The 16,148-nt window shown below is 39.7% G+C and overlaps 1 protein-coding gene across 1 annotated transcript in view; it reads left to right on the top strand.

The window, feature by feature from the left end:
* The window catches only part of LOC122669492 (pyruvate kinase isozyme A, chloroplastic), a 29,317-nt gene extending 13,547 nt beyond the window's left edge, over positions 1–15,770 (top strand). Inside the window, exons 2-8 of the mRNA XM_043866266.1 lie at positions 3,967–4,523; positions 5,983–6,079; positions 6,219–6,412; positions 6,887–7,008; positions 8,927–9,405; positions 15,299–15,606; positions 15,646–15,770. Coding sequence (XP_043722201.1) covers positions 3,975–4,523; positions 5,983–6,079; positions 6,219–6,412; positions 6,887–7,008; positions 8,927–9,405; positions 15,299–15,600 — 1,743 coding nt within the window. The 5' untranslated portion in view covers positions 3,967–3,974 and the 3' untranslated portion in view covers positions 15,601–15,606; positions 15,646–15,770. The remainder of the gene's footprint in view (positions 1–3,966; positions 4,524–5,982; positions 6,080–6,218; positions 6,413–6,886; positions 7,009–8,926; positions 9,406–15,298; positions 15,607–15,645) is intronic.
* Positions 15,771–16,148: the final 378 nt, after the last annotated feature.

The following is a 16,148-nucleotide window of genomic DNA, read 5'->3' as shown; positions in this document are numbered from 1 at the left end:
CGAGTGTAAGGATCCGCCACGAAGATCGGGGGAGTTTTCCCCCCGGATCTGGGATGGTATTAGGGTTCTTCCCGAAAATGGTTCTCCCTTCAAAGATTAGGGTGAAGAAGAGTTAAAAGGGATTCTATAAAGAAGGGGTTGCACAATCATTGGAGGTTTGAGATCATGCAATATATAAAATGGAGTTGCCACCTAGGATTAAGGTCCAGGACCCGATTGCCCTATAAGGGCTATATGATTCTATATGGTATGCTCAGAGAATTTAGGTAAGCTGTCAAGTTACAAGAGTGGGAAGGTGTTAGGAACCCACTTCACCCAGTTAAATCGGTCTTTCCACTAGATGTTTGATTTCGAATGTTCTTCCACGATGACTTAATTTATACTGACATGTATGATAACTAATGTACAAAATAATGATGAAAAACTGCAAAAAATAGTGAAAATATGCTTAAACGATAAACATTATGCCAAAATAAATGACCATAATAAAATGTGTAACTGACGGTAAAATTTACCCAAAACACGAAAAATGCACAATGGGTTACCACCCGGCTCAAGTGGAGGTGGACAGACTACCTGACTCTCTTTTATCGGGCAAAATAACGACTTATCAAAAGTATGTTTATAGGACTTCTTGAATTCTGGTAGGGCTTCCGTGCTGTACTGTCGAATCACCAACAGGGCTTCCTGGACTTTAGTAGGGCTTTTGCGCTATATTGCCAAATCACCAACAGGGCTTCCTCGACTTTGACAGAGCTTCCGAGCTGTATTGCCAAATCACCAACATGGCTTCCTGGACTTTGGCAGGCTTTCGTGTTGTATTGCCAAATCACCAACAGGACTTCCTCGACTCTGGTTCTGCATTATATTGCTGAATCACCAACAAGGCTTCGTGGACTATGGCAGGTCTTCCACGCCTAATCACCAACAAGGTCCTTAAGGGCTAAAATGAAAGGAAACTAAAGCCTAAAAAAATAAAACTTCTCTAGGGACCAAAACCTCCCTCTTTTCTCTCTCTAAATTTCCAGATTTATGGGACTTTTTTGGATTTTTTTAGAGCTCCTCTGGGCTTTCCCCCACTATCTAACTGTATTTTTTGAAGGAAGAGGGGCCCTCTATTTATAGAGGGTTTAGGAAAACTGGGTCGAGTCGACCCAAGGGCTAAGTCGAGTCGACTCAGGCTTGAGTCAAGTCGACTCAAGTTAGGTGGCACCACCTAGCCTTGGGCGGCGCCGCTCAACCTCAGATGGTGCCGCCCAACCTAAAGTGGTGTTGCCCGGGTCTTAGGCGGGGCCACGGTGGGTTTGGGCAGGACACTGACCCCGTGGTCAGTGCCATTGGGCTCCAAGCGATGTTGTCGATCTTCGGACAGTGTTGCTGACTCTCTGTAGTATTATCGTTTGAATTCTTGGAGACATCATCCGAGTTTGGATCTATATGGTCATTTTTCTTATGTTTGGGTCTTTATCATGGGTTTATGGGTAACTTGAGAGAGTCGTCATCTGTCCATGTCCGTATTGTCATCATTGTCGGGGGGTAACAAAATCCAGTGTCTACAACAAGATATAACTGGATCGTTGCTATTCGCTAGATCCCTCAACTCTAGCCACTCATTTTCCGTAATCTTGTCCGGTCTATCTGATTTTTCATGAGAACCTTGATTATCCCTTTCCATGTAAGAATAGTGTTCACCCATTGTTGCCACAGTGTGAAGTCATTATGACTATTGAAGGGTTCTATAAAGACTATTGAACGCTTCAACACCATCCAATTAATCTGATCTTTATCCTCTGTTCTCACCATCAACCTCAATGAACTTGATTACTGTTGATTTTGCATGAACTTATACAATCTATAACAAAAGAGTAGATTATGCCCAATTCACACCATTCAATGAGTTTATAGCTCTAGAAAATGGAAATATATACTTTGCAAAAATCCTGAAAATTCTTATTACTCACAAATCCCTCACTTTTACTTTTTTGTTCCCCCCCTTTCGGACAATGACTAAGGTACTTTGCCTTTTCTCCTTTCGGCCCCATGGGGTGTGATTCCGCTCACCTATTTTGTTTTATTCTTTCTTGTCATACCTTGTGCACCCTTCTCCTCCATTTTTGTTTTCTTAGAAAACTATGCACAACCTACTTCTGTTAGGAAAATGCACCCATTTTCATTTTTTTTTCTATAAAAAAAGAAACTCATTGTGAGGTTGTGCGCAATCTCTTCTTTTTCTTCCTTGCATTGTCTTGTATCGAAATCGTATAGTGCTTCTCGCTATCTAAGTTCCCCTTTTATGTGACGGCATAATGATCTGCATATTTCTACAAAAGAAAAATAGACATGCAATTGTACATTCTATCTGCCAAATCTCGTTTTGATACCAATTATTGAAACAAATGCGTAACACAAGGAACAAACCAAACAAACAGTTACATATGAATACGAGGATTTAGCCTAGTTCACCCAAGAGAACCAATAAAAAAATTAACACTATACACCACTCTTCACCTCCCTATATGATGTCTCTTGCTTGTATCTAAGGTCCCCCCCCCCAACACACAGAGACAAACACAGGAAACCCTAAAAACATAATCTCCACAATTACAATTTTACCCATATAAATGTAATGGACTCAAAACCAACTCAAATATATACGAACCCAATAATAACGCCATAGATCCTATAAAATATAAGACAAAATCCAAAATGAAAAGCTTCATCATTCAAGCAACAAACCGTAATTTGACAGTCCAGATGGAAGGCAATCGATGCATGCCATCCTGAATAGCTAAGTTTTTACCCAACCCCATAAGTTATGAAGTGAATACTCTATTTATAAAGACTATATGGAATCCAATGTTGTATTCATACTTTGAAGGAGTTAGTTGATTTGTACCTGATGTCATTGAGGAACCTGTAGCCAAAGCCAAGATCTACTCTACTCCTAGGTATGACCTAGCTGTCGGATGTCTCATTGGATTTTCCACTTAGTTGAGAGGATTCTAATCGGTCCTGTATACCCCGAAGTTCCATTGTTTTCAAATTTTCCACACTATCACCATGTGGATTGTAAAGAATTTCTTTTGCTCAAACTATGTAAAACCATGTTTCTTCTCCATTACGAATCCACTCATACTCTAGTTGATTTGGGTTGATAGTAAATATCATCATCACTTACGAAGCAAACCAAACTTGTTGATACTTATTAGACAATAGACAATAGACAATAGCTGATATATGACATTGATAAAGACATCATAAAATTTTAAATACAAGAAATAAATTGCAAATTGCTTGCAATTTTTTTAGGATTAATTTTCCATCTCTCATGGAGAAGAAAGAATCCCTTTTCTATTGGTAGTGTGACCGTGTAATTGAATTCTTGTGCCATTAACACCATCCCCATAAGAATGCATAGCAAATACAATCTCAGTTTTTTTTTTTTTGAACTTTAATTGATATCGTGGAATCATTAAGGGTTTAAGACCATCGCTTTCCATCACGTGTTAAGAGTTCGATCCTTTTTCTTCTCTGGCGGAAATCTCAAAGAGTAACATTAAATCTAGACCGTCAAATCAGTATTAGTACACACGGTTCTCTCAGTGCGATCTAGGTTTCGTTTTTCTATTGAGACCTGAAAAAAATCCGAGTCGACGAGATTGAAAAGCTGCCGTTTGCATCATCGCATATTCTCATTTCTCGTCTCTCTCCTCCAAGAAGTCCCAATCAATTGGTGTATCGGGCGACAAGCTCGAAGCTCCAAAGCCTCCAACTCCACTGTTACAAAACACAGTTTCTCTTCTCTAGTGTTTTCTCCAACTTCTGATTCCTGAGATCCCTCGCCGTGCAGTTCCATTTCCCTGTCGGAAACTCCGCTGCAGAGGAAATCTTGAAGAATTGACAATAGAAGAAGAAGAAGAAGAAGGCCGAGAGTAGGTTGATTTCCTGGTGACGTATTTATTGTCCATTCGACAATGGCGCAAGCTCTTCATCTCTTAGTGTCTTCACCATCGTCGACTCGGACCTTATCGAATCTATCTTTCTCGAGACAGACTTCCTCTTTTACATCTTATCCTAAGCGTCGGATCTCTTTCAATGTCGTGCGGAGATCCATATCGGCTGTATCCTCAGATCTTGAATCATCGTCGTCAGCTAGGGTTTTGGTCTCTGATAATGGTAAGGGAGGTGTTTTGTCAGCTGATTCGAGCTCCATCGAGGTTGATGCGGTGACGGAGGCCGAACTTAAGGAGAATGGATTCCGTAGTACGAGGAGGACGAAGCTCGTCTGCACAATCGGCCCCGCCACCTGCGGGTTCGAGCAGCTGGAGGCACTTGCCGTGGGAGGAATGAACGTCGCTCGGATCAACATGTGCCATGGCACTCGAGAGTGGCATCGTGGTGTGATCCAAAGTGTGCGGAGACTCAACGAAGAGAAAGGCTATGCTGTTGCAATCATGATGGATACGGAAGGGAGTGAGATTCACATGGGGGATCTTGGTGGTGCACCGTCCGCCAAGGCTGAGGTATTTCTACCCTGAAAATTTGCATCTCTCTGTAATTGTTTCAAGTTAAAATGTTAAATTGGCGCTTTCGGTGAAGAAAAAAATATATGCCCCAGTAGACTAAAGACTACAGACTATACACTAAAGAGTAAAAGTTGATCAAAGGACAAATTTAGAGCTTATTTTGTTTGTTTGGTTGTTTGAGTGGGGTATAAGTTTTCAGTCGTTGATGATACTATTGTACTTAATATCTGATTTAAGAAATTAAGAGCAGTAAAAAAAAGTGGTCTATTTGGATTGGTTTCATTATGTTCTACAAACGAAATGACATTCCCTTTCTGTTCAGAGAGATGCTTTAATTTGACGAGTAGAAAGAGGAAGCGAGGTTTCACCCAAAAAAAAAAAAAGAGGAAGCGAGGAAATAAAAGCAACTATTAGAGATTCTTAATTATTTTGGTAATTTTGAGGTAAAACAGTTAGCGTAAAAGAGAGTGGTGGCCATTGTGGTATTACGATGCTGTTTAAGCCATGTAGGAGGCTGATCCCGTATCAGTGTCATAAGGGACTTGGTAGGGGTTGATATGGGCTTTTGTTCGCTCACCTTATAAGCCGGATTTTAGGGGTGAGTTCTCATGAGGTTCATACTAGTGATATAAGAGCAGTCCATCCTTGGTCCCTATCATCGCATGGCAAGACGACTTGCTGTCAGAGTGAAGCCGCTAGAAAATGGCTACCTGATCCAGAGTAGGCACTGGGCAGTCATGGATGTCGGTTTGGTTACGATTCCATGTCATCCATAAGAGGGACTGATCCCACGTTGGTTCCATAAGAGACTTGGTGGGGGTTGATATGGCTTTGGGTTCCTTCAACTTACAAGCTGGTTTTAAGAGGTGAGTTCTCATGAGGTTCATATCATGTTGTCCTATGTCATAACTGCTCCTTGTGAACTACCTGCAAATTTGTATACGGAGATTGAACAAACTAGACTACTGGAGAGAAATATCACTCTGGATTCTAATATAACTTCTCTATCTTTGGTCCAATGGGTAGCACCTTCATTATGAGGACATGGAGAGGATGCCTAATATGGATATCTGAGGTTGCAACAATGAACCCAACATGAAGACACATTCATCTATGTATCTAGCTATATATTAATTAATCTTCTCCTCTTTCTTTGGGCAAATATTTTTTATGAATTTTAAAATTTTCTAGCATAAGTGGTTTATTTGCTGTACTGTTGGCTTTGTTTTTGAGGTCACCACTATAGAGAGTTGATTTCATTGTGCCGAGTGGTTGTGGTTTTATCAGGTACAATAGAAGTGTACTTAACTGATCCTTGTATCGGAAATGGTTCAAGATGCTATGGTTAGAGTAATAAAAATTTTTTTTGTAGTGAAACAACATCCTCCTTTTTTTTAGGCAGGTTTTCAATTTACAACCTGGAAGATATGCTAATCAGCTACACTTTTTTGTGCAGGATGGTGAGATCTGGACATTTAGTGTTCGAGCTTTTGACTCAACTCTTCCAGTCCCAGAACGTACCATCAATGTAAACTATGATGGTTTTGCTGAAGGTGAGACACATTTTTTGGGTTGGCAAGTGTTAATATTACTTTTTTTATTTTTATTTTTTATGATTAAAGTGGAAATGAAAAGGAAAAGAAAAAAATGAATTTTTTATTCAAATTTCAAACAAGCTTAGATGTGATACAGATGTGAAAGTGGGAGATGAACTTCTTGTGGATGGGGGAATGGTGAGGTTTGAGGTGATTGAGAAGATTGGACCCGATGTCAAGTGCCGCTGTACTGATCCGGGGTTGTTGTTACCACGGGCTAATTTGACATTCTGGCGTGATGGAAGTTTGGTTCGAGAACGTAATGCAATGCTCCCCACAATTTCTCCCAAGGTCAGTGAGTGTCCGAATAGAGAAATTGAGTCAATGTCTTTGTAATCTGTGCAACTTCCAACATTCATTTTTTTAGTAGTCCCTGTTTTCTGAAAGTCTAAAATCAATTTGGCCTTGCACATTATTATGATGAAAATGAAACTCAGGTGACTATCCTTATTTAAGGATGAAAATAGCATTTGTTGTCTGGTGGCATATGCTAGTAGGTACGTCAAAGGGTTGTAACTTTGTTGCAATTAAGTCCCATACATCCAAGGTCACTTGCATGTATTCTTGAAAATATATCTGATATCATATCAGTGCTGTAATAATTTGGGCCTCTGAGCTTTGATCACACCTCCCTTGTGCACCTTGTGGTAGATTTTATGATTATACTGCTTGCAATCTGTATCAATTTGACTCAAATCCTCCATAGGGCCATCCATTTACATTCATGCTCTCTAGTTACTTTCTCATGCTTCTAGTCTTCTACAGGATTGGCTGGACATCGATTTCGGGATTGCAGAGCGTGTGGATTTTATTGCAATTTCCTTTGTCAAGTCTGCAGAAGTTATTAATCATCTTAAGAGCTACATAGCTGCACGATCACGTGACAGGTAAGCTTTTGATGCTCAATGATTCTCTGCTTATTTCTTAGGGTACCTATCATCCCCCTCCCCCAAGTTTTGAATAATGATAATGCCCTCCCCTACTTTTGAAAGATTCTATCAACCGTACCCTAATCGTTAAAAAGCGCCATTAAGTGATGACATGGGCATTTACAAATTTACTAAAACCCCATAATCCCCTTAATGTAATTTTATTCCAATTTTTCCCTCTTCAACCCCAAAACCCCTTTTGAGTCTTCTTTCCCCAACACCCAAATCGCTAACCCTAGAACCCATTTTGTCTCTCTGCAGATTCAAAACAGAATCTTTCTCCTTTTTTCTTATATCTTCAATGTTCCCCAAAGGGAAATTCGGTTTTGGACCTCCAAAATCATTCTTTCAAAGCCTTTTATAAGGTTGGATGGGCGAAACCCAGCAATGAACATGAGAAGAGCTGCCATGGTTAATCCCAGAATTTGCAGAAAATGAAAAAACCCCATTTCTCTACCTCTCCCTTTCTCTTTTTCCTCTCTATGAAAGGGTATTATTTATAGATGGAAAAGGGAGAGTTCAAGCCAAGCTCTGGTGGCTGGCAGATTTAAAAAAAAATAAAATAATTTTGTGGGCAGCCATGGCCGCCATTAATGGCAGCCTTCCATGAATATATAAGAAGGGGTTGATGGTGGCAGCATTAAGTAATAAAAAAAAAGAGGAGGAAAAGATTGGGTAGCCAAGGCTGCCATGATTGTTGAAACCAGAGGTTGCAACAGAGGCGGTGCCTGGGTTTGGTTTTTTGGGGTTTTGGAAAGGGAGTGGGTCACGGTGATGATAAATTTGGTTAATGGAAGGAAAAGAGAGATGGGTTCGGTTAGGGTGTTTGGAGAAGAAGAAGAACAAGGCGGGAAGAAGATTGGAGATGGAGATAAGGGCTTGGGTTTCAGTTTTGTATGGAGAAAGATATGGGTTTACAGCTCTATGGTATTAAAGATTAAGAAAAAGAAAAGAAGCAGTGGGGAAGAAGCAGGTTCGTTGGTGGCAGCCATGGAGTTTGGAGTTTTGAGCTGGGTTTTAACATCATAGAACGGAGGAGGGCAATCTTGGAAGATTACCACCCGAGATTTTGCTTCCAAGGTCTGATTACCGTCCGAGAGGAGAGTGTTCAAACTTCTTCTTCGTTGGTGGCAACCATGGACTTTGGCTACCAAGCTCTGGTTACCGCCGGTGCCATTGATGACCTGCAAGCAGAAGAGAAGAAGACACAAAAAGGGTTTTGGGGTCAATTAAAGGGTAATAGCATCTTTTGAACTGCTATTTTAACACCGTTAGCCACTTAGGGTATGGTTGATAGAATCTTTCAAAAGTAGGGGAGGGGTTTGATATTATAGATACTTAGAGGGGAGGGGGATGATATTTACCCTATTTCTTATAATGTTATGATGGCTTATAAAGCCAGTACCATATAATGTGATATCTCATGCCTTAACAGGTCAATAAATCTTTGCTCTAATCATTAGTAGAGGTTGTGTGTTTTTGAACTTGTAAATATGGTTTGGGTAAAGCATTTCTCATTGATTTGATGTATTTTGCTATGATCAGTCTAAACTGCGAAGTAATTTTGGAGGTAGATCTTGAAGGCTAAGTTGGACAGTTAGCCAAGGGAAAACTAGTTGCTTTCTGTCATAATAAGTCTTTGCTGCTATTGGAAGTCTGCATGAATCTTAATTTGAAATTTATAATAGCAAGTCTGCATGAATCTTAATTTGAAATTTATAATAGCACAATCATAAGATTTCTGCAGAGGTCAATTATGAGATGATTATTGTGATCTTTGTTGCTTATGTCTTAGTTATCTTGAATCGTTCAACCTTCAAGGGAAAATGTCCACCGCCTCATATATGTGACTTACGTGTATGTTGTTACTATGCAGTGATATTGCTGTCATTGCAAAGATAGAGAGTATAGATTCTTTGAAGAACTTGGAAGAGATTATTCAGGCATCAGATGGAGCAATGGTGGCTAGAGGAGATTTGGGTGCTCAGATCCCTTTGGAGCAAGTCCCTGCGGCCCAGCAGAGGATTGTTCAAGTGTGCAGGGAGATAAATAGGCCTGTCATTGTTGCTTCTCAGCTGCTTGAGTCCATGATTGAATACCCTACGCCTACCAGAGCCGAAGTTGCTGATGTTTCTGAAGCGGTTAGGCAGCGGGCAGATGCTCTGATGCTTTCTGGTGAGTCAGCCATGGGTCAATTTCCAGAGAAGGCATTAACTGTGCTTAGAAGTGTCAGCCTGAGAATAGAGAGGTGGTGGAGGGAGGAGAAACACCATGAAGCTATGGAACTCCCAGACACTGCTTCTTCGATCTCAGACAGTATTTCAGAGGAGATCTGCAACTCTGCTGCCAAGATGGGTAAGTATTCTGACTCTTTAGTTTTTTGTTGTCATTTTCAGCTCGACAAACATGGAATTTTGCAGTGCAACAATGAACATAATATGGAACTAGATGGCATCTCCTATTGGAGGTGAAAATTTGGATGCGGATAATAAAAGGGTTTATACATTGTTTAGTCCTATTCTAATTGGAGGGGTATGCATATCTTATTCTGTGAATCTTTTACAGCAAAAAACCTATTGATGCTGGAATGTTCAAAAAAAAAAAACTTTTAGGTAATGATGTGCTGTGTCAGCCTTAATTCCTGAATATGAAATGACACTAAGGTTATGAACAAGGATAGGAATAATATTAGGATGGCAGGCATAGGTTAGGGAATTGAGTAGCCATTCTGGAGTTGTGTTTAATAGTGAGAACAAATACATGAGAATAAATCAGGTGTTAATTAAGCAATCTTGAGAGAGCTGAACATGGAATCTGAAAAGAACTGCAGGAACAATTGAAGTAGGCAGGTAAAACAGATCTGAAATTGGAGAAATCTCCTACAGTAGTAATTGGTTGCAGTTAATATTGGCTTTTATGAAAACAGAATGGAATCTAGAATATCAAAGAACAACAGGCATTCTGTTGTTCAGAACCAATAAAATCAACACCTAGACTAAAACATCTAGAGCTGGAAATGTTGAAGATGCTCCTACATAACCTATTCCTTTGTGAGTTGGGGAAGCTATACTGAACCTATAAATTCGATGCTGCTTGAGCTCTTAAGATCCTTTATGCGGGTTTTTTTTTTGGAAGAGGGGGGGGGGGGGGGTGGAATTACCAAAAAAACACCATACGGATATTGACCTTTGGTAAATTTTGTCCAAGACATTTCAGTTACTGAATTAGATATCTTATGGTGTCGTACCTAACATCTCTTGTAGGTCTAGTTGCAAGAAATTTGGGGAACACAAAGTTATTGCCTTTTGGAAAGTAACTTTGTAGGCATCTAGTTGACGGGAAACTGTCTTTCCGATATAAAGTGACTTTCCAACAGACGCATAGTTTTATGTTATTTTTAAGGGAAAAAGATCCCCAAGACGCTGGAGTGGGGATTCCTTTTCACTCTAATGTTTTTCACTTAATATATCGACAAGTGTTAGGCTGCAACTCAATAGACAGGATCACAACAGCTACTTAAAAACCAGAATTAGAGAAAATTGGTATCTTAAAATCAAGGGGTCTGATCACCCTCAAATTCTGGTCGAATGAAGGCCTAATGGGGTGGAATGAATCCCCAAATTACGATAGGAATCTGATGGTCAGATATGGCTATGTAGATTATATTTCAGAAATAGCAAATATTTACCAGAAATTTAGGAGCTTCAATAACCTTCCATCTACCAGTTAGACAGAACCGAACTTGGACAGAAATAAGGCTGAAACTAGGTCTGATCACATTCTCTTTTTTCGGATTGGGGTTAGACACCAAACTTGGCTTACCTGAGCTACCCACCTTGCACATCTATTGCTGAAAAACCTTCTTAGGCAAGTCAACCTGTGGAATTTATGATTATATGGCTTGCACACTTTTAGGTAAGGGTGTCAATTTGGGACCAGAACCGGGAACCGTCCCAATACCGTCCCGCTAAAACCCGGTACCGGACCGTCCCATTAGTAAATGGGATGGTACTGGTATCTGATTTTGGTACCGAATGATAAATGGGACGGGACGGTTCTGGGACGGGACTCCCAACGGTACCAGTACTGAAATACCAATTAGGTACCGGATAGTACCGAAACTACTAGTACCGTTTAAAAAGAAAGAGTATATAAGATCTTTTTGAAAAAAAAAAAAAGAAAGGGTATTAGAGTTATGACTCATTAGGGTTTCACTAATTGCCTTTTGAATTCGAAGAGGATCAACAAGTCAACAGTTGTAGCTTGAAGTCTCTCCTCACAGAACCTGCTACAGTGCTCCTCCCTCCTCCCTCCTCCCTTGACAAACTACATCTACCAGGTTCTTCCTTTTTGCACTTCGGACCATACTACCATGTGACATGTGTGATAAATAAAGTTTTGTTTGGGAAAGTCAAAGAGGAAACACAATGGGATTCTTCCATTTTGTAGGACTTCTCTAGACTTTAAAAAATAAGAAGCTTATTACATGTGATCTTAGGGAGTTTGAAGAAGTAAAACTATGATTTCATAATTTAAATTGCTTTATAAAAAGCAGTAGACAACTTAGATTTCATGATAGTGAAAAAATTCCACAACACTAATAAACCCGCCTTGTTAGAAACAATTAAACTTCTTCTCCCTTTTTCTACAGTGCCTAGAACCATTTAAGAACCGGTACCATCCCATCCCGCTAGTAATCGGGACTATGATCTAGGTTTGGTCCCGTTAACTAAATAGGACGGTACTGGGATTGGCACTTTTGGTACCGGTACCGGTACCGGTACCATCCCGTCCCAAATACCGGGAACCGTCCCAATTGACACCCTTACTTTTAGGTGTAATTTCATATCCCCTATATGGGGTGCATTACTGATTGCTTCATTTTCACATAGTTGACCATTGTTCTTAAAAGGGGGAAAGAAAAGATGAATGGACATTCACAGGCACATCTCAACTCAACAAAGTGTTATCTCACCTATCCAAAAAAATGTGGTAGCAAGTACTCAGAGTCAACTAATGAACCCTGTTCCACATGTATTATCCAGGGCCATTTCTGAGGCTACAGGAATATATATACATATTTATATATATATATATATATATATATATATGACAAGCATGTGTCATGTTATATTCATATAGTGCAAGTGTATACATCCATGAATTCTTTACACAGGAAAATATCCTGCCGTGTGAATGCTCTCCCCCCCCCCCCCCCCACCTTTGTTTTTATATGTTCATTCCAAATTTTTTCCAGAACTCCTTTCCACTAACCATTTTTTTTCTCTTCCCTTGAACTATCGATTTATAAGAAAAAGGTCCCCGCATTCCATTTTATTGTAGGTGTAATCTTAATTGTTTCTTTTGATAATGTTGTCCTAGTTTATCTTTATTTTTCTTAATAAATATGAGATTACGAGGAATTATAGGGCGGACTTCATGCAAAATGGTAAGGTTGCTCCATTGCGACCTAGTGGTTGCGGGTTCGAGTAGGGAAACAGCCTCTCCGCAAAGCGGGGATAAGGCTGCGTACATTATGACCCTCCCTAGACCCTGCAGTGGCGGGAGCCTCATGTACTGGGTACACCCTTTTTATGTTGCTCATGTGACAATTTCATTTCCATATGCAACTAAATTAGGTTTCTGGGGAAGGGGTGGGGGGAGTTGGGGTTAACTATAATTTATCTTGCCTATTCTGAAAAAAAGAAAAGGTATTTTGGGGGGCTAGTTGTTGGTAAAGACGATGTACAAGCTTCCATTGCACTAATTCATTATTTATAAAATGATTTATTATGTATTTATTTAATAAATGTCTTATAGTCCCCAGTGTTATGAACTTTAAACTTATGGGCTCATGCACAATTTTCGGGTTTGTCCTTGGGCTGGAATGTGGGCCCCTTTCATGGGCCTTTGCTTATAGACATAAAGGCTTTGGGCACATTGTTGAGAACAGAATTTGGATGTCATTTAGCTCTGTATGGTAACGTTCTTTTTTAGTGTTTTTAGTGTTTTTCGCTTTTTTGGAATAGAAACACGCTAAAAACTGTATGGTATGTCCGGTTTGATTTTTTTTTTTTTTTGAAACGAACCGGACACTTGACACACTTTTAGCACACATTTGAGAAACACCAATTTGGTGTTTCTACATGTGAGAAACGCTTCTAGAAAAATGTCGGAGAAACATAACGTTAACTTAAGTGAGTGAGGGCATTTCTGTCTTTTGGCAATCAAACATAACAAAACGACATTCTCTATCGGTTCTCTATTATCTGGAGAACGAAGGTAAGAAGGCAGAAGAGCCGTTGTCCTTGGCGTTCTATACTAAGGGGAGGACGACTACTGCAAATCTGGACGGACGCTGCAACTCTCGACGACTTCTCCTGTCCTAAAAAAACTCTCGAGTCCAGATTTTTGTGTTCTTGGAGATTTCAAGGATTGGGGATTTCATTTTCCTTCTTCGATTGATGAAGAGGAGGTTCTGCTTCCACCTCCTAATCGATCTTTCGTGGCGGTGGTCGGTGGCTTCATCTATCACTGCTGAAAGATAAATCAAATTTTACGGACTTGCTGGTTCTTCTGTTATTGGAACCTTCACCTTCTTCTCCAAATCAATATCGGGTTCTGCCTTTGTCCTAAAATTATTGTCTGATCCATCTATTGGGCTCTTAAACAGGTCGGTAAGGTGGAGTCCTTTCGCAGTTCCATGCCATGTTAACGCCCTCTGTCGTGGTTCCTGAAAGGGAGAAGAGATAAAACTCTCCTCTTTTGTTTGGATTCATTCTCAGCTGCCAACGTTCTGTTGTTGTTTATGCCACTCCTAAGCCATCTTCGTTTACTTTGAAATCTCCTATCAGGAAGTGCTAATGGCGACTTTTGCCGTACAGCATGTGATTGGCCCCCCTTTGTCCTAATCTTACTCTCCGACCCATCTTTTGGGCTCTTAAACAGGGTCAGTATGGTGGAGTTACTGGAGTCCTTACTTTCTCTTTCGATTTGAGTTTCTGTTTTCTTATTTTTCCTTGCACTTATTCAATTTTCTGATCAACAATTTCATCTCTTTCTTGATATTGGCGACATACAGTGTTAAGACCAGTTTGCTTCCATCTTATTCTTATCGTAACTCTCTCAATTTAGTTCAGTTTGTCCTCAGATTTCATAGCTAGCACTCTTTTATTTATATATTTTATTGATTTCTGAGATTAATTTGAAGTCTCAAACTTATACTTATTCATATCTAGTTTCTGCCCTGTTTCTCCTGCTGAAAACATCCAATCACAACACCTATTTGACACAGAATTTTGAGATTTTCTGCCATTAAATAGAACTGGCGATTAGGGCCATTTGATCAGATTTCCAGGGCTAATGGACCAGCCAGTCTCAGAGTTATCAAAATCCTCTCCCAGAACACCCTCTAGTTTGTCATTATTAGATTCCCTTACCTTCTCCTTACTTCTCTGTTTTCTTAGTTTATATTCAACAATAGTTGTTCTCTCAGTTTTCTTAGTTTATCTTCAAACACATTCTGCTAGTTTGATTCTATTTCTGTCAACTAGTCAAGGCCAAATCAGTTCTCCACTACATTATTGTTCATTTGTTCTATTGTTTTGTAGAGATCCACCCTGTGGATCCTCTCCTCTTAAGTTCCAAATCTAAGGATTGAGAGCACCGACGTACATGAAGATCATGTAGGATGCATTTAAACAATTTAAGTAGGTTTTAATTGTGATGTTTGCTTCTTTTTTTTTTTGGCTAAAAAATCCTTAAGTATAAAAGCCATGGTGTAGATGGCAATTACGTAATTTTTTGTAAACAACAGAAACAATTCTGTTAAGTGCGACCTATACAGATTTCTATTTCTTCTAAATTTCATAAACACTTTTTTTCCAAGGTTACCATTCAGCATTTCAGAACCCAGAAACGCTAAAAAAACACAGAAACACATAAAAATATGTCGAACCCAAAAACACTAAAAAAAACCAGATGTGTTACCATACAGAGCCTTAGTGGATATGTGCGTGTCTGCACATCTTTGGAAGGTAGTTCTGAGTTTTTGTGCTACACTGTGACGGTCATGAAATGTTGTTCCATTATTCATGATGATGGTGTCAATATTGTTAAGCATATCAGCATACGGCGATCTCACATGCTTTTGAATTTTTCTTCATGGTCTTGTGCTTGTTCATTACGATTTGACATGATCATTGGTTGCATTGTTGCCATTAAAAATATGTTTTATGGTTTGTTTCAGCCAACAATTTGGAGGTGGATGCCCTTTTTGTTTACACAAAGACTGGACACATGGCATCTCTTCTTTCACGCTGCCGTCCTGACTGCCCAATCTTTGCTTTCACTACCACCACATCTGTGCGGAGGCGTCTGAACCTACAGTGGGGCCTAATACCCTTTCGCCTGAGCTTCTCTGATGACATGGAGAGCAACCTTAATAGAACATTCTCTTTGCTGAAGGCCAGGGGGATGATTCAGTCTGGTGACCTTGTCATTGCCGTCTCGGATATGTTACAGTCTATTCAAGTGATGAATGTTCCCTGAATGTGTTCGAACATATCCATTCAAGTGATGAATGTTCCCTGAATGTGTTCTTTACTGTAGTGCTTTCAGTTTTTCAGGATAATTTTATTTGAAATTATCTGCTATTATTTTCTAATTATCTCTAGTTAGGAACTTATTAATGTCAGCAATCAACTAAGTATAGTTCAGCAGTTTGTTCCCCGCTAGAACCATAAGAGAGAATTGGTCTTGGGTTTGCTATTATCAACTCTGCTTAGGCTGTTCCATCATAGATTCACTAAAGCTCCACATGTTTCTTAACAGCAATTAGGGAAGCAAAATGTCAGTTCTACTACATACTTCTGTTCAATTTTTTTTTGGAAGAGGGGGGGGGGTGGTTGGTGGCGCGGGGAGGGATCTGGATTGACAAACTCATCGTTCTAGCCTTTTCATATTTGCAATGTTTTTTGGTAGTAATGAATATCCTCTGAAGAGCTGATCTCTGTAATGCTATGCTATGTTAAATCTATTCGTTTTTTAAAGCTCATTGCAACTGCTTTTTTTATTATCTGAATAGAAATGGCCGATCT

The sequence above is a fragment of the Telopea speciosissima genome, chromosome 1, assembly GCF_018873765.1.
Source record: "Telopea speciosissima isolate NSW1024214 ecotype Mountain lineage chromosome 1, Tspe_v1, whole genome shotgun sequence".
NCBI classification, from domain to species: Eukaryota; Viridiplantae; Streptophyta; class Magnoliopsida; order Proteales; family Proteaceae; genus Telopea; species Telopea speciosissima.
The sequence above is the reverse complement of the archived record's forward strand: the minus strand, read 5'-3'. Positions and strand labels throughout refer to the sequence as shown.